This window comes from Artibeus jamaicensis, unplaced genomic scaffold (assembly GCF_021234435.1).
Source record: "Artibeus jamaicensis isolate MK-2021 breed Jamaican fruit bat unplaced genomic scaffold, CSHL_Jam_final contig_402, whole genome shotgun sequence".
Taxonomy (NCBI): Eukaryota; Metazoa; Chordata; class Mammalia; order Chiroptera; family Phyllostomidae; genus Artibeus; species Artibeus jamaicensis.
In genome coordinates, this window is record NW_026521818.1 from 8519767 (window position 1) to 8545166 (window position 25400).

A 25400-nucleotide genomic window follows, 5' to 3' on the forward strand; every position below is an offset into this window, starting at 1 on the left:
CCTGGTCAGAAATCCCACCACCTAGTATCAGTAGACCATTAACAGTTGACATTGTTAACTCATTCTGGTAAAACAGACCACACAACAAGTCTTGATTTCATAAAGAAAACATTAGAGGCATAAAGAAAAATAAAGTTATAAAATGGAAATAGGAGGGAGGCGGGGAGGGATGGGTGGGCAGGATGGGATGGGAGTAAAAGACAGAAAACGGTACTTGAACAACAATTAAAATAAAATTTAAAAAACGAAAAATAAATGTATAAAGAACCCAAATTTAGTTCCCAAAATAAACAAGTCCTACCTTTAAGGTTTTGTAGGCATTGCTCATAGTGGTTACCCGGTGATTGGCATGATCACCACCCAGCTTACAGAGATGGCAAACTGGCCTCCTACATAACTCACAGTACATGTTTATTCTCTCTGTTTCATGTTCTGGGCACATTAAAATCTATTGAGTGAAAAATAAAAGTGTGATTAAGGGTCATCATAGCTTGCAGATTCCTCGAAGTCCCAAAATACAAAAGATCTGCTTTAGAAAAATCCCTAACTCAAGCCATTTAAATAAGCAAAAGTGTAAAAGGAAGTAAAAACATTTGGTATATCATATGAAAATTCTCTATGTTGGAATTACTACTGTTCAATTTCAAACAGTCAATTAGGTATGTAGCTGTTACTTCCCCCAAACCTGGTGATAAGACGGTGAAAATTTAATTCTTTGCAGACCTAAGCAGCGTGTTTAACCTAACAGCACTGACTAGGCGACAGTGATGATCATGATCGGTGTTTTTATAAGGTGCCGTAACTCGAGAGAACCGGGCCTCACTATCCTCTCCAGAAAGCTGCTACTGGGAGAGTCTCGGCACGCTTTATGATACAAGCTTCCAGATGAGTTTGTTTTTACATATTAATTGCACACATATTGACCAAATCTAGAATTGTGTTTTTCTTACTTAAATTTTTATCTTTTACTCAGTAAACTATCATCAGAGGTACAATTGAAGATTTACATAAAATAACTATTTTCATTTGGAAGGAGGGATTCCTTTAGACTAGCACATCGATGAAATGAAAAACGTGTCCATGACTCCAACAGTTTAAATCTGAAGCAACCATAGCTGCTCTGATAATTTAGAAAGAAAACAAAAAGTCCAATTTGAAAGTCCTAATACCAATGTGCTGGTCCTGGAGAAAAACAACCGGAAGAGTTCAAATTTTTAACTACTCAAAGCTATAGGCAACTATTTCTATATAATAACCTTTTTAGAATTTTTACTGTATTGAATAACATAACTTCAGGGTAAAATAAGCCTTTTCTCAATATAACCTATTCTTATTTCTTTAGTTCTCTCTTATTAATCTTTTATTTGTAAAGAGAAAGAATAAGACTGTAATTTATACTAAAAATTTTTACTCAAAATCTCATGAATTCTTAGCTCATAAAACCCAAGCCTAGTATAATTTATTCAATAATCATGATGGGATTAATCAATTTATTAATTTAAAAAAGAAACAGTATACACCATGTTGAAGTCATAAATTTTTGAAAGTCTATGACCTTGAGCATTTAAAATGACACAGGAACCTAACAGAGGACTGAGAACTACTTAATAAATCTTACTACACTGACGTAGTCATTCGAAACACAGACGCACAGGTCCGCTTGAGTCTACCAGCTTACTCACTATTTAATACAATCTAAATAGCTCCCAATTTCAAGACAATTCAATTTTTTTCTATTTTTCAATTACAAATTAAAGGTTTTATGCTCAATAACATAAATAGATCTTAATACAATGTAACTAGGTTGTAAAGAATAAGAATTTTAATTGAGAATCTACAGAAATCAGAAAACAGTGTGAAGATACAAAAAAATCATTCTGCCTTTTAGTCACAGAACAGGACTAACAATACATAAAATTCTTTTGAACATTATTATAGAAGTTACGCAGAATATTTAAGAAATACAAATTATACTTTAGATACTAGATGGTATATCATAAACTTCAGAATATTAGTCTCTAATTACACCAATTTATTCATAATAAAATTTTAGGTAACTTTTAGACAATTATGGGTTCATCATATTAAAATACAACGGCTTTTCAACTTTAGACATTTTAATCTTAAGGAGTATGTCTGAGATCACCTTCCTTCCACTCCTTAGACTTACCATTATGCACATTCATCTGCTGTGTTGTATTCTTTGTACTTCTGATCCGTGGGGATGTTTAGCAGCACACTAAATTAACTCCACCTATAAGGACTTAATTTCTTGTACAGGCTTTTAACGTTATTTTTTCTTCCTGTCAAATGCTAAAAGGAATGCAATATTTCCTTTTATAATATTAAGTTTAATACTCTAACAATAAAACTTCACTTACCTTGGGTCTAAAGTTAGTGGTTGGGCCCACAAACTCATGCTGAGCTTTTACAGTACCCCAGGGATGATAAATTTTGAAGCATTCATTGCAGTAGCTTGCACTACAGTCCATGCAACTTTTTGTGGATTCTTGAGGTGGTGGTTTACAAAGGTCACACATAATGGCTGTGGCTGCCCTGGCTGCCTGCCGATATTTCTCGACAATAGTTTCCAAAGTAAAATTTCGAAAGAGACCATTGATTCCTCGTTCTCCAAGATCCACGTCATGCTCACAGCCAGGGCAAGGAAAAACAGTTGTCCTCGGGGTCAAGGAATTGCGCTTCCAGCCTGTGTGATTAGTAAGTCCTTGTTCAGTTACATCAGTAGGAAAATGAATAGAATGAAGAAAAAAAGAATGATGTTTTGGAACAATATATATCTACAAATATATTCCAAAACTGTAATGCTCAAAGTAGCTCCCTTTGAATCAATCTGTATTTGAAATGCTTTTTTAAAAATATTTTCCCTTGGTAAGTAAAAGACAGACCCAAGTTACCAAACAGTTATTATAAACCAAAGAGAAAAATATTCTATAGTAAATTCCACATACAAACCATTTTAAATCAAACAGATATATGGACAAAATATACAGGGTCTGGCAGAAGTAACACCTGCTTGAGTGTGGTAGGTAGGGTAATAATGTGGGTGTAATAATTTATAGTTTTAACTTGAACATTTCACCTAAAATGTCATATGGTGTGCTTGAGTGTGATATTGATATGTTACAGAATTACATGCTTATGATTTTGTAATAAAAAAGGGTGTTATTTGTGCCAGACCTTGTATAATACAATACTACACAGGGTCAGGATCTTTTGAAATTATATAATTAACACTTACAGTTATTTTTATATATCATATCCAAAGGAATCTGACTTCCATTCAAATGAACACAGTGTGGGCTGTGTGATTAAAAAACAATTCCTACATAAAACAGCAGGAGTCCTTAACCTGGGGCTCCATTGTCAGGCTCCGAAAGATCCCAATAGTTTTACAAACAATTAGAGATTATATGCAAATTTTGCATATTTATACCTATGTATATTTCCTGCTTAAATAACCCATATCTTTTATCAGATTCACAAAGGAATATGTGACCACAAAATTGTTAAGAACCACTGCCAAAGAGAGCTTCCCCCTGTAGTGTTGTTTATCTGGGAAAATTCAGTAGGTCACATCATTGGCTAATTGAGTGCAGTCAGTAAGAGTGAAAAAAAAAAGCTCAATCATAGACCTAGAATCTAGTGACTGACTATAGAAGGGACCAACCATTTAGTATCTTCTTATGACCTGAAAAAAAGAATCACTGAGGTTACTTCATTCAGTAAGCCAAAAGTTACCCCAAAAGTATTATAAATAACTTTATAGTATATACACAATACAATGAATGACCTTAAACATCACACTATTATCAGTATTATCCTCACTTAAACAAACCATAACATGGCAATCCTGACCCACAAGTGCACAAAGATCCAGAGTTGTACATTTAACATAGGTGCATGCACACCAAGCCCCTCCTCTCATTTATAAACCTATTCTTAGAGTATGTAATCTTGGTTACCCACAAAAGAACTACCTAAAAATAAACACAAACTTCTTACACTACAGCCTTCTTTAATACTGCCATGCATCCAGACCAAAAATGAATGGTTAAACTTAGTGTACCACAGCTTGAAAAGGTCTTTAAGCAGCTATATTAATGTTGTCTTGGCACGGTAACATTATCACTGAAAAGACTGTCTTAAAAAGTGCCTGGCATGATATATATACAGGTAAAATTGGGCAATCGGCTCCCAGTGTTATTCGTTTAAGATGACTTTACAACATGCCAGATGGCATTGGGCCCTGAAAGCTAGTTATACAACAAATATGCAGAATATTTTTAATATTCCATTAGAGATATTTGTTGGGAAACTCTCTGCCTGGTTTCAGGAGTTGTAACTGCCCCCCATGGCTAAAGCTGAGTGAGTGACCTCCAGAATACAAGCCACTAAGGAGACAAAGTTTATCTCTGGCATCAGCACTGCTTCTGCTTCATCCCCTGCTCCCAAGGCTTGGTTGGTTAGTCAGAGACGGGTAAGACCCCTCAGAGAAGGGGCAACCTAAGCCAGACACTATCACTTGGGAGGCTATCAAGGAAGGACTCAGGGGGCTGCAGCAAAGAGGGTATGATGGACCCTCGCCCCCCAGCTATTCTGACACAGCCTGAGTCCCCACTTCCACCTGGGAGAAGCACTTCCTGGCTCTATCCACTTAAGCCTAAAAACCTATGACTGAGAAGGTGGTGCAGCCCCTTGCCAGCTAGAGTGGGTTCCGGGGTGATTGGGCATAAGAAAAAATTCCTAAAGTCCTGTGAAACCTGCTTTGCTAAGAGTGCTTTCATTCATATAATAAGGGTCTGAGCAGAAAATGAGCATGTCTCCCAAAGTTTTTGCAACCCCCTTACCTGACAGACACTGACTCAGACTAAGCCCTCAGATTTCTTTGAAATGTTATCTATTGTTTGATCCCTGCTGCCTGACACTGACTGATGAGCTTTACCTGTACTCCTGTTTATTACAACCTAATAAAAGCCACTGAAGAAGAGGTTCTTGGTCTTTCTCCTCTGAGAGATTGACCACCACTCCTCCCCAAGCAGATCATGTCTTGGTAGTTTCACTTTCATCTGTGGCTGGTGGGGGGACTTGCTGGCAAAGTTGCCCCCACAGATATTTTAACCTTTACATTTTTAAACACACAGAAAAAAGCACACCAAAAAAGGTGCCCCATAAAAATCTGAAAATCCTACATAAAATACATTCTTGTACTAATTCTAAAAACATGCAAGACAGTCCAAGATGTTTCACAACATAGCAGGCATATAATAAAATAAGCAGCAAAGCTGTTTCTAAAACACATGCCAATCAAAATTTCATTTAGTGAAAAAACAAGCTACATAATTCTGGAAGTGATACAGTGCAGTGGTCAAGTTTAAACAAATGGAAATTCATATTCAATTGCACGCTTTCACACATGAACTAGGTAACAGAAATTAAAATGGTTAACTAACTCAACAGTCAATGTTTTTTTAAAAAATGGGTTATTATTGGTTTTATGTACTGAAGGTTGTGATCCATTGAGTAATAGGATGAAGAAAAATTAAATCATGCTTTAACATGTACACTAGTGACGCCCAAAGTTTGGCCTTCATGTTCAGAAGTTTTAAAAAGTTTCATCCCTTTTCTGTAAACCTCTTTTAATTTATAATAAAAAGTAAGGCATAAAGCATCATAATAAACTTCTTAATACAACCAAATATTTAATCAATATCATCTATTTTTGTAAACATTTTAAAAGCACTCAATTTTTTTCAAATGCTAAAGAACGAATATATTTTTATTTTGTCTATCTTTGACTTCTACCATTGTTTTCGGAAAAACAACCAACAGAATACGTGTTCAGGGCAACAAGGAACACAGGACCTATTTGAGGATGTTCTGGGAAGTAAACCCAATAAAGAAAAATCAAGGAGTGGAACTAAGAATAAAATGTAATGTAAAATGTTAATAGAATTAACTTTTTACTCTCCATAGCTGTGCTGTCCAATACAGTTAGTAACCATAGCCAAATATGGCTATTGGAATTAGATTTAACTCCTATTAAATAAAAAAGGAACTTCCGTGGTTGTACCAGCCACATTTCAAATTCTCAAGAGCCACATGTAGCTAGTGGCTGCCATCAAACATTTGCAAGATTGTAGAAAGTTCCATTGGATAATATTGCTCAGTAGCATGGTATGAAAAAGAAAAGTAATAAGGCTCAGAAAGGCCAAGCAATGCAATTTGAAGTCAATCTACATTTGTGGGGTCAATAATATACGCAAATGATTTGAATACTGTCATCTTTGAATACAGAATCAATCCTTTTGCCCATATAACTTTAGTTCAAAAAACAAATTAAATCAAGTATAAATTGATACAATTTAAAAATGAAGACTCCAAAATATCTTCAAATTGGTTTATAGCAAATCCCCCCAAAAGTCAGCTTTCAGTCATATATTTTACCATTTAACTATGAAAGAGAAAAGAAAGTATTTCAAAACAAAGACAGTCAATACATAACAGGTTCAGAAACTCTGCTAGCTGCATCCTCTCCCACATTCCAGCTAGAATCAATTTCCCCAGTGTTCCCGCCTGGCATGGCAGTCCGCGGACGACCTCTCCACACCCAGGATGTTCACGTTGGGTTTCTTGGTGTTTGGCAATGGCTTGATATTTATACTGCTACCCTAATGTTTCTTTTGCACACTCTGACCATCTGATTCCTAATTATTGAGGATTATTAGACTTTTCAACTGCAATACCTTTTCCTCAACTACTAACTTAATCAAAAACAGGTAATAAGCAATGAACTTTTAAAAAAGCAAATTGCTCCTACCTTTCCTCCTAATTGCTATATTTCAATGTTTAAAATTCTCAGAGACTCATTAAAGCAGAATGCAATTTTGACTCCTTTTTTTTAAAGATTTTCTTTCTTTTTAGAGAGAGGGGAAAGGAGAGACAGAGGGAGAGAGACACCAATGTGTGGTGGCCTCTCGCACAGCCCCTCCTGGGGACCTGGCCCACAACTCAGGCATGTGCCCTGGCTGGGAATTGAACCTACAAGCCTTTGATTTGCAGGCCTGTGCTCAATGCACTGAGCCAAACCAGCCAGGGCTTATTTCAACTCCTTAACTCTTCTAAGGAGTGGCTACATTTATACAGTCTTAAAATTATTTTGGCCCTTTGAAGGCAACTGTGAGGCTGATGTGGCCCCCAGGGAAAATGAGTTTGACAGCCCTACACTAAAGCCTGTTGAGAAAAAAGATTCCATGTGGCTTCTAGTAGTGACTATAAGATTTTAAAATCAAGGCATGTAGAGGAAGACAGAAAAGGGATAACATTTCAGATGTTTATTTTCTCCAATAAAATATAAGGTATCACCAGCATTTTTCTCTCTCTCTCACACACACACACACACACACACACACCAATTTTACTTTAAAGGTCAACTGGAGTAAGTAAAAAAAAAATTGTTTTTTTAAAAAAGATAGACTGGTCCACCTTTTATATAGAAACAAATACTTCAGAAAGCCTTAAAAAGCAGTGTATGTTACTTATCCACAAATGGGTAAGACCTCAATGTTACAAATCAAATACTTTAAAACGTGAACAAAGAAAAGACACCATATGTACAAAACAAGCAAAGACTATTTTTAACTACAAAAATTCTTGGCATCATTAAGCAAATTTTTAAACACAAAAGCAAGCACTGGCTTATTTAACCTCCCCAAAGTAGCAATATGGCTGTTAACATGAGCTTTGTTCCACTTCATAAATGTAAAGGATTTTTAAATTAACATTATTTTAAAAGATAACAGAGGTACGTTATCTTCTTTAAAAATATCTTGTCATGTAAATTGACACAACTGCAAGCACTAATAATCAGCGCTCCCCTTTAAAAACATCAAACTGGAAATTTAGTCCTGTTGACCTTTAATTCATTTCAGCCCAGTTTGTTCATTTTCCACAAAATTTGGAAGACCTGACCACTGATGTTTAAAACCTTATCTCCACGAGGTTATTCAATTTACATCTAACACTATACTGCCTGCGGCTACACAAGCAATAAAGCATTCTACCTCCGCACCAAAGACCTCCCTTGTGACGCTGTGAACAATGAACAGAAAGCTGGATTTAGAATTTAATTTCAAAGAGAAGATTCACAACTTGTTAACAAAAGATAAAGCAGTAACTGTGTCCTGCACATAACACAATTACTGAATAAACAGTAAAAAAATGTGGTTTTCCTGGTACACATGGTATTTATGAAGCCATCAAACCTATCTCTGAGTTCAGAACTAGTCACTATTGGTGCAGCACTTCAGAGATCTACACTTTATCTTACAGACTTGTATTTTTAAACAATCATATTTCTGGTAACCACTGCAAATACAAAGTAAAATCAAGCATCTTTTGTTTAATTTTTTACTGATGTAAATAAATACTACCGAAACTATATCTTTGTGACAAAAGGAAATACAAAATATCTTGTAAATACAAAAAGCTTGCAAATATATGACCAAAAATGTACAGAAATATAGCTCTTTTATTTTTTGCATAATTTGATATACTATTTTTATATACATCACAACTCCCTTCCAGGCACCTTTCTTTTTAATCTGTCAAATATCCACTGCAACACTATACAACAAAGGAATATGTGAGCCAACAGTGTAAGCCACATATGTCCTTTTAAATTTCCCAGTAGCCAAATTCTTAAACTGTTGAAATTCATTTTAATGACACGTTATTTAACCCAAATATCCAAACTACTATCGCTTCAAAATGTGATCCACATAAAAATTATGAAGAGTTATTTTATAGTCTTATTTCTAGGTGTTCAAAACCCAGTGTGTGTTCTACACTTACAGCACACCTCAAGTCAGACTAGCGCATTTCAGTACTAACCAGCCACGCGTAGGTAGTGGCTACCGTACTGAATTAAGGTCTAATTCAACCCCTTAATCACCACTGCAAAACTAATTTTTAGAATTCTATTACTCCCACACCAAGTACTCAGAATAGGGACTCTGATTTCCTTCCCAAGCATGTCTAAGTGATGAAAAATTAAATTTAAAAAAATTGCCAGATAAAAAAGGAAAATTACTTACCCAAGAATTTATGTTTCAATCTATCCAAAGAAAAGTTACAGACATATGTCCCATAAATGGAGGAAGTGACTTCTACTATATTAAAACTGGTTATCGTGAGATAGGAAATGCTAAAATTTGCACTCATTTGCTATAAACCTCCAAAATTTACTACTATACTTGGAGCCTTCCCACCTTCTGAACGCTCCATCTGTATCTGTTAGCTTACTTTATATATTCTTGATGAAGGACTATGGTCTAATTATTTCATCTCTTATTGAAGCTCTATGTACAATATTAGGCTATATGCTTCTTGAAAGAAAAAGACGAATGGGATCTATCATTTTCACTACTCTTCAGCATTTAGCCATGTCTCATAACCAGTAGGTAACAAATATTTGGCAAATGAATGAATGCAACTGGTACTCAAAAAGGCACAGCGCTTCGGGGGTGGAGAATATATGGAAGATGACATACCAGCTGGCTTGACCCATCCTCAAGGCAGAAATGCCCTCTACGATACTTGTAAAAGATGGTCACCCATCCATTGTTCACAACAAAGACTCCAAACACTGATGGCCCAAAAGCTGGATGGGCCAGTCAAAGATGTGTTTTGGCTGCCCTGACCCTATACTGACTTGGTATGGTGTTTTTACATGATTTGAATCGACTACCAACATTTAAAAAAACAATTTTGCATCAAAATCACTATGAAGTTTTTGTTGGGGGGAAAAAACAGTAAATCTGGCAATCCGGGGCCCCCAAACCCATATGATCATTCACTAGTGCCAAGTGGCTGCTGCCCCCTCCCTCAGACAAGGCACCCATTCCAGTCTCCACAATCCCAAACCACACCTACTATCTCCAACAGGGTCAGCCTGGAGTCAGCTGGCTGCTGACACTTGAGCTGCTGGTTTTCTATAGCAGCTGAATTAATGAGAAAATGAAATATTTATTTTCCTACACCTGTATCAAAGAAGCAAAATAAAAGAGTCCTGTATTTATTTTTCTGGGGCCTATTTCATTAATGTACCTATTTCGCCCCTAAAGCATCTAAATTTGACCTCTGATTTAAACACTTGTAGTGACAGTGACCCAACAAAACTAGGCAGCCCGTTTCATTTTCAGACAGCCTTAGGTGTTTGTCCTTTCTCCTGTCAAACTGTAATCTGCCTTCCTATTTCATCTGTCCATTGATCTGGAACCTTTGCTGGGAAGACACCTAGTATACTATTCTTTTCCACAAAACAGGCGTCATATTCTGCAATGGTCCCTTCTCCAAGTTAAATATTCTTATTTCCCATAACTGTGGTTCACAGTAAAGTTTTTTAACTTCCTCCCTCAGGACATAACCTAATTAATCGAGTTCTTCCTAAAGGAGAAGGGGGAACATTCAGTAATTTTACTTTTGATCTAGACAGAACAAAGTGTGAGGGACTAGATCGCCTGTTCTGGAAAATATGCCCTTTAGTTCTGAATGTAAGCCATTACGGCATGCTTTAAATGAACCCTGCAGCAGGTCTGTCATTTAAAATCTGCTCAACACGTACTTATTAAACACCTACTTAGTACGTGTCAGTAAGTTCCTGAAAACAGAGACAGTTAATTATATTTCATCTATATTGCATTCCTACTTCATATTAATCACATATAAAACTGAACAAATCTTAAGATTAGAAGCCTACCTTAAATACAGAATTTTATTTAGAAATCTAATTATAATTAGAAATACTAGTACACAAGTACAATTCCTTTCAATGGTCTGTGCTAAATATTAATATAAAAAAGTGAATTTTCCTTGGTCAATCAAGCAGGGGTCCCTAATTGCCAATGAAGATCTAGAATATCAAGTTTTATCTGGTAGGATGATTTCAAGCTGTTACTGTGTTTCTTCCCCATGTGCCAACTTGCTGGCAGGGAGAGAAACATAAAACTGATGACTTCATAATGAGCATAACCCTCTCCCACCTCATACTCACTGCACTCCCGCAAGTTACCCAGTGCTCCTGCTTTGGTAATGACATTACGGTCAAGGACAGACCATGTGTATGACAGTGGTCCTACAGCACCATTATAAATATATATTGCCTCATGATGTCATAGTCGCCCTAATATTGTGGCGCAACGCATTACGTGTTTGTGACAATGCTGATGTCACCAAATCTACTGCACTATCAGTCATGTAAAAGTACAGCACATACAATTACGTACAGGACACGATACTTGATAATAATATAAACAACTATGTTGCTCATTTATGTATTTATTGTACTATACTTTTTACTGTCATTTTAGAGTTTAATCTTTTTGCTTACAAAAAAAGTCTTCTGTGAAACAGCATGCCGTGTTTTATTGGCAGTAGCCGCATACGCCTCGTGTATTCCATGTCTCTTGACTGCAACATTTTCTCCTGTACTTGATTTAATCTTGTGCTGTTTTATACAGTAATATGCGGTACAGGCCTGCAGCCTAGGAGTAATGAGCTCTACCATATAGCCCAGGTGTGTAATAGGCTTGTGTACGTGCACCCTACCTGTTCACACGAGCACCAAATTGCCTGATGAGGGATTTCAGAATGTACCCCCGTCATTAGGCAGCCCATGACTGTGTATGTGTGATTTTTATATCTGCAGAATATCTTCCAAGTAATTAGTTATTACCACTTAAAAAAAACCCGTGTTTTTAAAATAGTATAATACTAGTCTTACAACAAATCTACTCTTATCCACTCTCTGATGGAGCTCAAAGACACAGATATCCCCCAAGGAGATTCCATATCACAGCGTGGACAAAAAAAGTGGCATTCTCTAAAATGTAAATATGGAGAGATTCTTTCCTGGTAAGTTTTTTTTTAACCAAGATTAAAAAGTTACTCCTATACTATACAGGGAGGAAATGGACAGAGTGGCAGAAAGGATTAAACTGAGAGCCTCAAAGCCCAAATTGGACAGAGCTGAGGCCCTGAGGCAGTGCTCATGGCCACTGAAGCAGTGCCCAACATGACACTGTGGCATTTCTGCCCCACCTAGGCCTCCCCTTGGTCCTCACTGCTGATTTTGGTCCTCACGCACTCCTTAATTTTTCAGTGGCCCTATTCCCAGTGATTTCAAATTAACTTAGATCTATATTAATCCTACTATATGGATGTCCAGAAAAAGTAACACTATCCCAACAGAAAACAATTCAAACACTGGCTGTATAATAAAGGTACAGTATTTGTGCGTTACATTTCATTAGATCTACTTCTATCACAACTACGGAATTCCACTACTATTTAATTGATGTTCAAAATCCTTATTTTATAAAAATGGATTACAAATGGCTGAAGAAAATAAAATTCTCAGGTAGAATAAAATGATACCACAGAATTCCTCTAAAAAAATCCTTAGTAGTCATGATGTAGTCTCATCCCTTATTCTGCATATTTATTTACATATTACTATATATAGATGTTTCCCTAGTAAGTACTTCAGTAATGCATCACTCATCCCTCATGGAAAGGATATCATAAAGGATACAGGGCAAAAGCACCTCCCCTAAAACACATAGTTAATAAGGGGTTTAACACAAGTTGGTGTTCAATACCCAAGTTTAAGTGTATACCAAAAGTCAGTAAGTTTGTTTTGACATTTTAAAAGGGGAGGGGCCTCTATATAACTACAATTTTAATACATTCACCTGGAAAGATTAACCCTGAAAATGATAAAAGGAATTTCCTTTCCACAGTTATGAGTGAAGCTCCCTGACCCCAGTGTTCTACCACATACCTGGTCTGTTAATCCTGTCGACTTTATCCAGGCTGGGGGAGTGGAGCCAAAGTCGAGGACTGCTCTGATTGGAGTTGTCTGATCCCACGTCATTGAATGAATCATCAAGTGTCAGTAAGAGCTCTTTCACACACTTATGACAGATACTGTGTTGACAAGGGAGAATCAATGGATGGGTAAACAGCTCCTTGCATGCTGGGCAAATGAGCTCTCTTTCGATATTCTTAATGGTAACCTTAAATTGAAACAAGAAAAAGAAATCAGACTCAGAGACTCTTAGTGGGTAAATATATTAATATGCTTAGACCTCTTGTAGAAGCACAGTGTTTACCTTTCCAGAAGAATTAAGAAACAGATTTCTTTTTTGAAATCTTAAGTTCCTTTTTGGCTATGAAATACTACACTATCACTCCCCCTCACAGCACCCAATAGCCTAGAACTGAGGTGCCATGATACAGTAAAAATTGAAGTATGGGAAAAATTGGCAGAAAATATTAGGGGACCGTAATAATTCAACAATTATGAAGTTATTCAAACCATCATGAATTTACTGACTTCAGGGAATTCCTAAAAGCAGACTGACTACTTCGATACAAATTAAGAATACAGCACCAAGAATAAGACGGTTTTCCTATTTAGCCCATTAACTTTGTGAGCAGCAAATAACAAGAGCTGCTCAAAACTAGGTTAGCCAGTGTGTTCATGGAACCCTACTTGAAATCTATTGACAAGCTGAATTATCAGCAATTTGCTACATTAGATGTAACCATTTTTCATATGCTGCAACTGTAATGAAGGTAAAATGCTTGAGGGTCTTGTGCTGCAATATCAAAGCAGTTATCTTAATAGCACTTTATAAATATTGAAAGAGTGTAGAGGATTAGAAGGGACCATTATAAGTGCTTTCGATACTATAACCTTTATTAATTTCAATGACAAACACACTCTTACCACAGCTAAAAAGGTTTGATAACCTCCTACCAACTTTTCCATGCTGTTTTTCCCCATTTATATCAATCTTCAAGGGCCATGAATCCCAGCAATTTTAGTGACAGTCCAACTTTAAAGTATTCATAACCTTGTACAATTATTTCTACTGGAAACACACGGAATATTAAAATTAAATTAAGTCACTTACTTTAAGTAAATAAAAATGTATACTATTCTATTTCCCCTAAAGCAACACAAAGCACTTTAATAACCCCTGATAACAGCACTACAGCCAGCTGGCTCAATGGGTCTTTGCAGTGTTTCTTGCTGCATCATTCAATACTTAATGAAAGCCGACAACATAGCACAATTTTAGTAAATTTGGAAAACAGTCACACCTCACAATTCACATTAAATTATACAGACCATTTACATCCTATCTCATTGTACAAGAAAACTGACACTTAATTCAAAAGAAAATATTGTCCTGAATGTTCAAGATAGATTCTCACACCCCATTTTATAGGTTTACCTCCCACTGGAAGAGCTAAATTAGTTTCCATTTTTCTTGTACATGAAGCAGTACACATGCTTTTTAAGCATGATAGATATAAAATAATGTTTACCTAAAAGGTAAATTAGTGTTCATTTTACATTCATGGAGGGAAAACAATCTGATTAAGAGAAATGTGATGTGGTGGTTCCACAATTAAGCCGTTTTAAAATGAATGAGGTTCGACAGGAAACCAACAAGTTCTTAAGAATTGACTATCCCCCTTCAAGCAAAATCACTCGTAGCCGAACAGCTGCCAGAGCGAGCCCGCAGGGGTGCGAATGGAACTCGAACGCCCGACCCCACCACGCTCCCAGACAAAGGGCGACGAGAAACGCGCCCCGCGCAGCGATGGGCACCAGACTCTCTAAAGCGAAATAATTCTACAACCTGAACCCCATTAAAGAGCCCCGCCCAGACTCCCCCAGGTTCCCAGACGGGGGACAACCGCACCCAAGCTGTGCTCTCTTCCAGAGCCAGCTGACTCGGTGTCCTCTGAGGGGAAAAAGGGGGCGCACCGGGTTGCAGAACCCGGCCCGAGACGGAAAAGGCGAAGAGGAAGCGAGGACACCTCTTTGCTCCTCGGGAGGAGTGGTTCCCTCCCCGCTGAGCGCTGGGGGAAGAGAGCCCTAGGCACCCGGCGCGCCGCCATCGAGGCGCGGAGCGGTCGCTCCTCTGCCCCGCTCACCAGCGAGTCTGAACCATCACCCTCCATGTAGCCTCCCTGCAGGTGTCATCAACAGCAGGGTCCAAACGGCAGACGAGAGCCTGGCAGGGTCTGGTGGGTGCGTCCCTGCAGCGGCCGTGGAGCCTGGATTGGGAGCCGGAGGGTGAGCTGGTCAGTCGGACCGGCCAGCGGACCGACGCGGCCAGAGGCCAGGGCGAATGAAAGCACAAGCGCAGAGAGGAGCTTCGCTCCCTGCGACGCCCCGGAAACTCAGCCAGCGGCCCGCTGCGGCGGCGGCTACTGCGGACTGCGGCTGGGCGGGTGGCGGAGTGGAGACCAAGGCTGGGCTTTGTGGAGGGGCGGGGCGGAGGTGGGGCGGGGCCGTCACCCGGGCAACAGGGCCCTCCGCACAAAGGAGGAGGGGCAACAGTCCGCGGGGGCGCCCCCAGGCGAGAGAGCAGCAGGGCAAGGAGTCGCGTGTGGTGGGGTCTCGCCGACTCTGCCCCGCACTCCCACCACAGGATGGGCACAATCCCGTCACGCCCTGTGGGGAGGCCCCTGAGGGGCGAAAGTGAGGGCAGCGTTGGGGCGGGCTGGAGAGGGGCCGGCGTGAGGCTGAGCGGCACTGTGCAACCCTGGCCCTCTGGCCCCGGCAGCTCCCTTTGCTTCATTTTGCTCTCCCTGCTCTTCGGTAAATAAAGGTACCAAGCATCACAGACAAGCCACATATCCCAACTCTAGGCAAGTTAACAGGCGGTGTGCCGTCCCACCGAACACGACAGAAGCCCACGCTGCGGGGGGCACCCGGGACGGGACCCCGCCCCCACCCCAGCTTGGGCCGCGGGTTCCCCTAATGAGTCCTTGTCCCCGCCCTGCTCTCCTCCGCCTCCTCTTCCGGCCGATTCACAGGGTGAAGTCGATACTCCCTTACTGGTGAACAACCACTCGGATGCTGCTTTTTTGCTTCTGCTTTTCCACACGCACAACACGTTCTTGCCCAGTGGCGCCAGGGCAGACCGCATAGCAGGGGTCCCTTTCCCTGACGCTGGACAGGAATTGAATTCAAGAGATGGCAGCAAGGGAGCACCCGCCCTGCTAGGGTCGGCGCCCTGCCTCCGCCCCGCAGCTACTGTGCAGTTTCCCCCATCCCGGACCCAGCACGGGGAAATCCCGACGGCTGGTGCCGAGCCGCTCCAGCACCCAGTACCCACGTGGTGGGCGCCGGCGGAGGGTTAAAGCGAGTCGTCGACAGGTCCGGGGAGTAGGATTGTAACATTCACCTGCCACAGCTCAGGCACGTTTCTTCTATCTTGTTTTCAAGGCAGATGGGGGGAAAAATTAACATGGGATTGTTGGAAGCTGTCTTAGAGCACGTTTACGACTGTGATAACAAGAGTTCTAAACAGTCAGGGGAAGGGACCACAGAACTGGAGCGCAGCATCCCTTTTAGGTTTTGGAATGCTGCCCACTTTATTTTGTATTTGGGAGAAGTCTCTAGCTGTGCAAAGTTTTGTATTTCCACAGCACTGTCAGCAGTGGTAGCTTCTCCAGCCCAGCAATTAAACAACGGTGTAGCTGTATAGAATTAAGAACAGCAAGGGACCATAGCAACTGTCTTTAACGGAAACCCTCAATTTGCAGATGAGCAGAGAGATTGAACGTCCTGCCAAGCAATGACTGGACTTTTTTGATCCGCATTAAGGCCTGTTGTGTGGCCCCACATGCTGGAATTGAGGCTCCTCTCTTCCCTCAACTTCTGAAGCATCCTAACTAGGAGGAAAATAATGCTTGCCTGCAAAATTTAGTTACATATAACAAGCACTACGTCATGTTCTTCCACAGATTTTTAAAAATTAAAATTAAAAAGCACTATAAATCAGTTCCTGTTTTTCATACTGGTATTTGGGTCAAATAATTCCCCTCTAGCTGTAATCTCATACCATAACACTTAAATAGTGCTGTGATCCAAAACTAGCAGCTAACAAAGTAAAGGAGATTCGAAGGCTTCATTAACAGGAGCTAAAGATAAAACCTGTATGGACAATATTCGGCTGAAAATAAATTTGAAAACCCTTCTATACGCACATCAAACTTCAGTGAGATACCATTTTTCACCTGCTTCTCAAAGCTCAAAAATTATGTTAATACATTTGGCAAGAATGTGGGGAACTAGGTACTTTCAGACTTTTTTTGTGATGATGTAGATTGGTACAGCTTATTTGCAGAGAAAGTTTGTAAGTCCTATCAAAAATTGTAAATGCTTATACCTTGTCTAAGCAATTCCACTAAGAATTTCCCCACTGAGAGACTTGCATGTGTGCACAAAAACATGTGTCCAATGATCTTAATTGGAACCTTATCTATAAACACTAAATATATTTCTGTCATCCATGATGTACACTATATCATGGAACATTAGGCAGCAGTTAAAATGTAGTGATGAGAAAAGATTTCTAAAATTACAGTGATTTTAAAAAGTACAAAACCAGATGAATGCTGTATGTTGTCACTGGCAAAATGATAAGACAGGCATATATGCTTATATAGGCAAATAAGTGACTAAAAATAAGATTCTGAAATAGACCACACACACGCACACAGAATAATGGGTATTGCTGAGTAGCAAGGGGAAGGAGTCCAGGGTAGAAGACACTTTTCACTCACACTGCATTGAATTGCTTGCGCTTTATATGTTTTATTTCCAGAAACTTTTTAATGCATTTTAATCCATATGCTTTTAAAAGCAAAAGGGTGAGGAGGGATATTGTTAACAAGACAGCAAGCATGAAAATCGCCGTTCTAAACCATCATTCGCCCACTTCCCTAGTCATTTCTAACCCCCTTGTCTGCCATGCTTTGGGTCGTCTCATCCATTTCTCTCAGTATCCATACATTTCAGTCTTCAAGTTACCAAAGATACAAAATCCTTCCCAGTTCCTCAAGTTAAAACCCTGTGGGTGGGTTCGTTTTTAACCCTTTTCTCTCCTTCCCCCTGTACCTCTGGTTAGCCTTCAAATATTCTTTCTCCTCACATCCTGTCCTTTCTCAAACTCACAGCTAATTCCCCTGCCTACTTTGAGCCTATAGATTACAATAACAGCTCTCCCCATGCCTACAGATTACGGTAACAGCCTAATGATTAGGTATTTACAGATGACTTTCTATATGTGTAAGTCAGTACCCTTACAGATCCATTTGCACAGGGGCAGAAAATCTATGGTCCTGGACCACAAGCAACTTTGTATAGAAATATAATAGGAAGGGGTTATATGTGCATGTGAACATATTTAAATGTTTAGCAGGGGTGGGGGACAGAAAGGTAAACTTGTAATAAAACAAAAAGAGTCCACTATAGTATGGAGGGCCCAAAATGCCATGCTTCTTTTCCATAGATATTGAGAATCTTTTGAAGGCTTTTAAGTGGAAATAATGTGAAAGATTTGTATTTTTTAAAAATCATCATTCTAATTTGCATTGGATATGCTTTCTCTTGGTGCCTACCCATCTTTAGTTTGGAGTATCCTAGTACCTCCTTTTCCAATACTTTCTTTTAAAATCTCAGTCAAAATTCAACACAAGGAAGCATATTATTCCACACCTAACACCCACATGCCAAGTCTACAAACCTTTAGTAGCCTTGCCTACATTGTGGTATCTTGCACTTGTTGACGTAGCTTAATTGCTCTTCTGTCACAAAGGCATGAGCTGTCTCCATCTATCTACTTCATGAAGTCCAAAAGGTCAAGGAAGGATGTCACCGGTTTTCTCCTACTTCTCCTGCCAAGAACTGCCACAACCCAAACACACACACACACACACACACACACACACACACACACACACACACACACACACGTTTGGTAAACCAGAAGCTCAATAAATGTTCCTGACCTGACATTAAAATATAAACCTGTTACCCTTGAGACTATACCCTATGCAGTCAACTGACCAGGTCTCTTTCCATACTGACTCCTAATATGAACAAAAGATTAAATTACTGGCAGAGTCAAGTCCTAATGACCATGGTGCACATTTCAGTAAGTGCTTTGAGGCACCACTGGCTCTTAATCGGTATGGTCTCAAATCAAACAGCCAGAGTTTATTGACATACTGTTAGTCTGTCCCGAACAAGAAATAACAAGGTGATATGGCCACATGTGGCGTAGCTTTGCCCCCTGTTGGGAACCCATAGTCATTGAACAACCTGGGTACAAAATTAAGAGAGTTCTGGATTTCGGGGAAGTAAGGAAGATGGCAATGAATTAAATCACTGGTTTTCACAGTGATTGGCATGGGCTTTGTCTACTTTGCCTGGGTAACAGGAATTAGAGGTGAAGAAACAATAAATGTCATTTATTAATTATTGACCCAAGCTTCTGACAGGCCAAGCTCACCTGTCATAGAGTGTTTCTATGGGAACACCCGCAGGGAGGGAGTCCGGTGAGCCAGGAAGTTCAGATTTCCCTTGCCTAGCCAAATCCTACTCATCTTTCAAGCTGCAGATAGGAAGCCTCCTCCCTCATTAGTGTAGTTTTCATCAATTAGCTCCCCACACTCTAAACTCCTGTAGCACTTAAGAGTGTTACTACTCAGTTTAACATGACTCCGTACTCTCATTTCGTACACTAATGTTTAACATTTGGTAAGCCTTATCTTCCCATCCATTGAAACTTTGGTTTGTTTTAAGAGAAAATCTAGTAGGTACTTATCTGCTAAATGGTAGCACCAGACCAACAATTTGAAACTGGATACGAGGAACACAGCGCTGCTCTGGCAGACATTTCCCCATTAATGGCGGAGTGTGCTGGCTGAATGCCTGGTGGGCAAAGGAGTCTCCCGGCCACCTTGAGGTAAACAACACTGGTAATATCTGAAGGCTGTTAGCAAGTCTCTTTTAACCCTATCTTACTATTCCTACACTTAGGGTAGCTAGGGTTAGCAAATGAAAATGGGATAGACATCCTGTTAAATTTCATTTTCAGATACACAATGAAAATTTTTTTAGTGTAAGTATGTCCCAGATGTTGAATAGGACAAACTTATACTAAAGAAATTATTTCTACTTATCTGAAATTCAAATTTAACTCTAATCCCTGTATTTTATCTGGCAGCTCTACCTCCACTTGCTGATGATCACAGTTTGGAAATAAGGTGTCTGTCTCAAGACCCAACCCTGTTGTCATGCTATGTGCAATAGCGTTCACTTATTGAGGGCCTACTATGTGTCAATGACAGTATAAGGAACTTAAGTGAATAAAACATTCACTTAAGCCTTCCAATAACCCTGTGAAATAGGCGTAATTCCCTTCTGAGGGAACAGGTAACAACCATAACTCCTGCCCACCTCCACCCACAGATTAAGTAAGTCACACGATTAGACAAAATGCCAAAGAGCCAGACTCAAATCTGGATCTCAGCCTGGCATCTCCTACCTGCCCACGGTTAAGTATAAAACAGGAAAGTTGTAATTTCACTGAAAATCTCACTTAAACATTTTTTACCAAGTAGTTTAAGAGATATATTTTCAAGTTATCTTTTAAACAATGTGGTAAAAACATCAGAGGAAAAGTATAGTGATGTTTTATAAAACTAGCTATTTTCAAATGATATTGCTCGTCGAAATCTTTTGTTTGCCATCGTTACCCCCATAACACACACATTTTACCCAATCTCAAGACATATTTTTTTACAGAGCACTTTGCATTGAGCACCACCCTAGTATTATCACCCAGTTTAGATTTCGGTTGTGTGAGCAACTATCAACTGAACTTTCTGAAACAAATCATTTTGTGTTATTTTGTTTTTGATCACAGGAGATGTTTAAGACTTTATATTAGTCTAGATTTGAGGATCTTATAAACCTAATTCTTTCAGGGTGTAAGTATCTTCTTTTAAAGTAAATTTTGGATTTATAAAAGTTCTTAAATTTTTTGTGCCTAAAAGATGTTCAAAGTTAAATGTAATAATTCACCAAGTGATGGAATCATTGCCTGTTTGTCTATCAAAGTTAAATGTAACATCCCAAAGCATCTTTTATTTTACCAAAACTATTGTACTATTTGAAAGTATCCATATGGTAATTATTAAACTATGAGAAATACAAAGTACTTTCTGGCTATTTATGCATAAATATATATATATATATGTGTGTGTTAAATACTCTATAAAGAGTTATACCAAATTTAAATTCTTCAATGTTCTTTGTCATTGAATCTTCATTATATGATTCCAGAAGAGTGTATAATGATGTGAAGGGAAAAGGTGTATGAACATGATAAATAATACTAGCAAGGCAAATTATCGTGGAGACCAACAGATATTGACCCCAGATTTGGAAAGCTCTCTTTTAGTACAAAGAGACAAGTTAAAACAGAAACATAAAAACAGCTTCCAGAAATACAAATTTCTCTGATAGTGAAATATAAGGAATTCCATTTACATTGATTTTTAAACCTCTTGAGAAGTATGGTAGGTTTTAACTATACTTAGAGTGTATTGTTTGCTGAGCAGAAAGACCACACTGGCAGAGATCACTGTGTACTTTAAATATTAAAGTAATCATCACAATAGAGTAAAATAAGCTCATCCAGTTTCTCCTGTGGGTTTTAGGTTACCTAAAGATGAAAGGCTCACCTCCCACATTCAAAGAACAAACAATAAGCTATTGCAATTTAAAAGACACAGCAGCAAACTGCTGCCATGGGCAGAAGCAGTGAATTGGAGGTGGGAGAAAAGTTAGACCTTTTGCTCTGTAAAGCTTTCTGGAAAGGTTGAATATTTTTAACAAGCATATATTAATTTAGTAATATTTTAAAGCCATCAGAGAAAAGTGAAAGAAATTATCATGATGGTCAACCCACTGGTCTCAACTTGGAAGGAAAGGAAGGGAAAGAAAGGGGGCAAGAGGATGACTGGCCTTTGCTCTCCGTTAACTCAGCCAAGTTGGTGTAATTAGACCAGTTTCACCTCATTCGTTACATCGCAAACCTGAACTACAAAGTGGAACCTAACTCCTCAAAGGAAAATAAAGCAAGTAAATCTCAAAGTTCTGCTATTCCATGGCTAATACTCAATGAGGTAGGTATTCGGTGTTCACTGTGTAATCACACACAAATTGAGGGTTTTAAATGGAGTTGGGGGTTGGGGGCAGTGAGGAGAGTAGGCAGGGAATAAGCTTGGGTCAAAATAGTTAGAAGGCTATTAGTGACACACACCACCACCACCACCACCACGAAGAAAAAAAAAGTTGGCCCTGGCTGGTGTAGCTCAGTGGATTGAGCACAGGACAGTGAAGTAATAGGTTGCTGGTCCGATTCCCAGTCAGGGCACATGCCTGGGTTGCAGGCCAGGTTCCCAGTAGGGGACACTTGGGAGGCAACCACACATTGGTGTTTCTCTCCCACTCTTTCTCCTTCCCTTCCCCTCTTTCTAAAAATAAAGTGTTTTAAAAAATAAAAATAAAGTCGGAGGGAGGAACTGTCCCAAGTTTATTGCGAGAGCAGCCTGCTTCCCAAACTCGGAGACTTCACAGGGATGGGACACCCAGCCTCTCCAACGCTGGAAGCCAACTGAGCATGCTGTATTTGCTGCAGGCCCACCCCTTGCTGAAGCCTAAATAGTGAGGCAGAGGTGCTCAGATGAAACCAGAGGTTATTTTGCTTTTTCATTATAGTGAGCATAGTGTGGTAAACACATTGCTAATTCTGAGAGGTTTATTTTGGTTTACCTGACTTTACCATAAGAAATTTTATGGGTTCACCAATGGTTCTGACCTGCTTCCTTCCCCATTACAGGAAATTTACCTGTGTGACTTATAATCACCTGAGATGTCCACATGCAGATCCCTGGATCCCACGCCTGACCTATTCTCTTAGAATTTAAAGCTTTGCCTGCTGAGGGTATAAGTATTAGTCAACTGATACAATTCTGGCTTACTTGAAGAATGTCTGAGAACTACAGGCTTAACTAAATTCACCTCTCAATTGAGACTGGTCCATTTATTTTGTAACCAACAAATGGCCTCCTCTTTCCCCCTCCCCTCTCCCAGCCCCCATCCCGCCAGAGTTCCTGGCACCAGGGTCCTGCTGTACACTTTTGAGGGTCGGGTCCTGGCCATCTGGCTGCGCGTCTCCTCACTCAGAACCAGCACTTCCTTCTGGACTTCTCTCTCCAGGGTAGGTCCTGCAGAGGATGGAACAGGCTGTGGTACGCACCCTAGGCCTGGGGGCAGCCAACCGGATACTATTGGTGGCAACAAGGCGCTTGGATGTGCTGGTTAGGGTGTAACCATGCATGAGTGGGAGGGCCCTGGAGGTGCAGGGTGGAGCCCATGGTAGGAAGAAAAGTGGAACAAGTAACAAGGAACATTTGTACTTCTGGTCCAGGGTTGTTGTTGCTAGGAACGGCCCACCTTCAAGATGTTAATAAGTATTGTATTCCATGAGGAGGTTTCGTGTTTGCAGAACAGGAGAGTTCGTTCAAGGAGGCACAGGGTTCGCCCAGGACGTTTTAGCCTGTAAGTGTATTAAACCGGCTTCCCAGCTGCAAGACTGTGTGGCCCACTCCAGGCTTTGTATCTGCGGAGTTGGGATGAGTGAGGTATGAGACTCAAGTTTCAGGTGCTCACACGAGGCCTGCAGAATCATCCTCCTCCTTTCTGATGACCATGCACAGGAAGTCCTTTTTCCTCTGTGCCACCACCTCTTCTCAAAACTCTAGGTGCAGAGGACAAACGCAGACCCCCACTTCTCACTCTTTCTTGAGAATCCCGGCGGACCGCGCGCCGGGTGGCCTTTGCTTCTCCCGACACCTCCCTTCTACAAACCATTTAGGCGCCTCTCTGGGCAGTTTCTCGAAAGCTAAGCAGGGGGCAAGCCTTCCCGCAAAGCTTCTGGCCAGGCGCGGCGCCACCCGGCCGGGCCGAGGGCGTGGTCGCGAGGCGCCACCAACAGCGCCAGCGTGGATTTGGAAAGGGGTCGGGGACAGGTGCAGGGCTGAAATCCGTCTTTTTATCATCCCCCCCCCCCCCCCCCACCACCACCAAAAGATGTCGGCTTGAAAGGTTCGCAGCCTGAGGCAAAGGCTAAGGACTTTCGGAGGAAGGCTGAAAACGCCTAGGCGGGGCGATCAAAGGTTCTACTCTGTTTACCAGCCACACGGTCAGACTTCACGCTCAAGCAGATCCCGCCCTCCCTGCCTGGTCCCCGGCAGCTGGGATCCACCCTCCGCGCTTGGTGTCCGGACCCGAGAGGTTATCCACTCGAAGCCACCATGCCCGGGCAGCCCTAGGTGCTTCCAGGAGCGTCCCCTTGGGCAACGCCCGGCCCTTCTCCCCCCTGTACGCAGGCTGAGCGCTCGCCTCTCGCCGTCCCGGGAGCCTCTCCTGTCGCCCGGCTGGCCCCAAACGCGCCGGAGAGCTCCAGTTGGCTCATTTCAGAGATGCCGCGTAATAAAGAAAAAGCGGCTACTTTGCATTCTGCAGCTGCTGGGACGCCCGGGCTGAGAGCGCGGACCGGGATCCCAGCCCCCGCCCCGAAATGGAGCGGGGCACCCACAGCACCCGCCAGGTAGCGCCCGGAGTGGGGGCCAGGCCGCCGCACGGCGCGCCCCAGCGCTTACCTTTCCTCTGGCTAGCAATTCCATGATGTAGCCAAATTCACTTATCTCCCCCGTCTCAGACATGGTTTCGGACCTTCACAAACTCTGGAGGACAGCGGCAGGTGCGTCCAATTTTTTTTTTTTTCTTTTTCTCTGCTTTTTAGTCTGACTTTTGCCAAACGCCCGGTCAGTATGCTGTTAACGAGGAAAAATGGAAAAGCAGGGAAATAAGCAAAAAGCGGGGCTGGTTGAGAGGAAGGCCACAGAGGGCTCCTGGGCAGCCCCTGCTACTGTGCTCGGCTCCGGGTGAAGCGGGCCGGGCCGGGCCGGGCTAAGTAACGGAACAAACCAGGGCGGCGGCAGCTGTGAAACCCTCACCGGGCGGAGCCCGCGCCGAGGCCCCGCCTCCTCGGGGGTCGCGGCCGGCGCCTCCTGCCGGGTCCGACCGCCGCCGAGACAAACACCGACACAAAAGCGGACCCAGCCCCGACACCCACTGGATGGTTCAAGCGGTGCCTTATCCGATGCCCGGGAAGGTGGACGTCCGGAGCTCCCAGTGGGAGGCCCAGGAGAACCCCCATCGCACTGTCTGGAGGTGCGAGGGCAGAGAGAATGAATGCAGAGGAGGCACAACAAAGGATCTGGCTGCCAGCGCCGGAAAAAGAGAGAGAGAAAAAATAAGTGAGGGCCCAGGAAATGGCAACGCCGCATCTCAAGTCAGCCTTCCTGAAATCCAATAGGTAACAAAGACCAAGCCCAGCGCTTCTGAGATGAGAACAAATACAAGGATTGTG

At 41.1% G+C, this 25400-nt stretch overlaps 1 protein-coding gene across 2 annotated transcripts in view; it reads right to left on the bottom strand.

Moving 5' to 3' along the window:
• TRIM36 (tripartite motif containing 36) overlaps positions 1-24931 on the bottom strand; it is a 43186-nt gene extending 18255 nt beyond the window's left edge. Inside the window, exons 1-4 of one of the 2 annotated variants that reach the window (XM_037167067.2) lie at positions 24628-24931; positions 12860-13094; positions 2382-2707; positions 302-448 (exon numbers count right to left, since the gene is read on the bottom strand). In XM_037167067.2, the coding sequence (XP_037022962.2) occupies positions 302-448; positions 2382-2707; positions 12860-13094; positions 24628-24690 (771 nt within the window). In that variant the 5' untranslated portion in view covers positions 24691-24931. Of the gene's footprint in view, positions 1-301; positions 449-2381; positions 2708-12859; positions 13095-15030; positions 15317-24627 lie in introns of those variants that run through there. The other variant, XM_037167068.2, reaches the window with a different exon arrangement.
• Between the last annotated feature and the right edge of the window lie 469 nt (positions 24932-25400).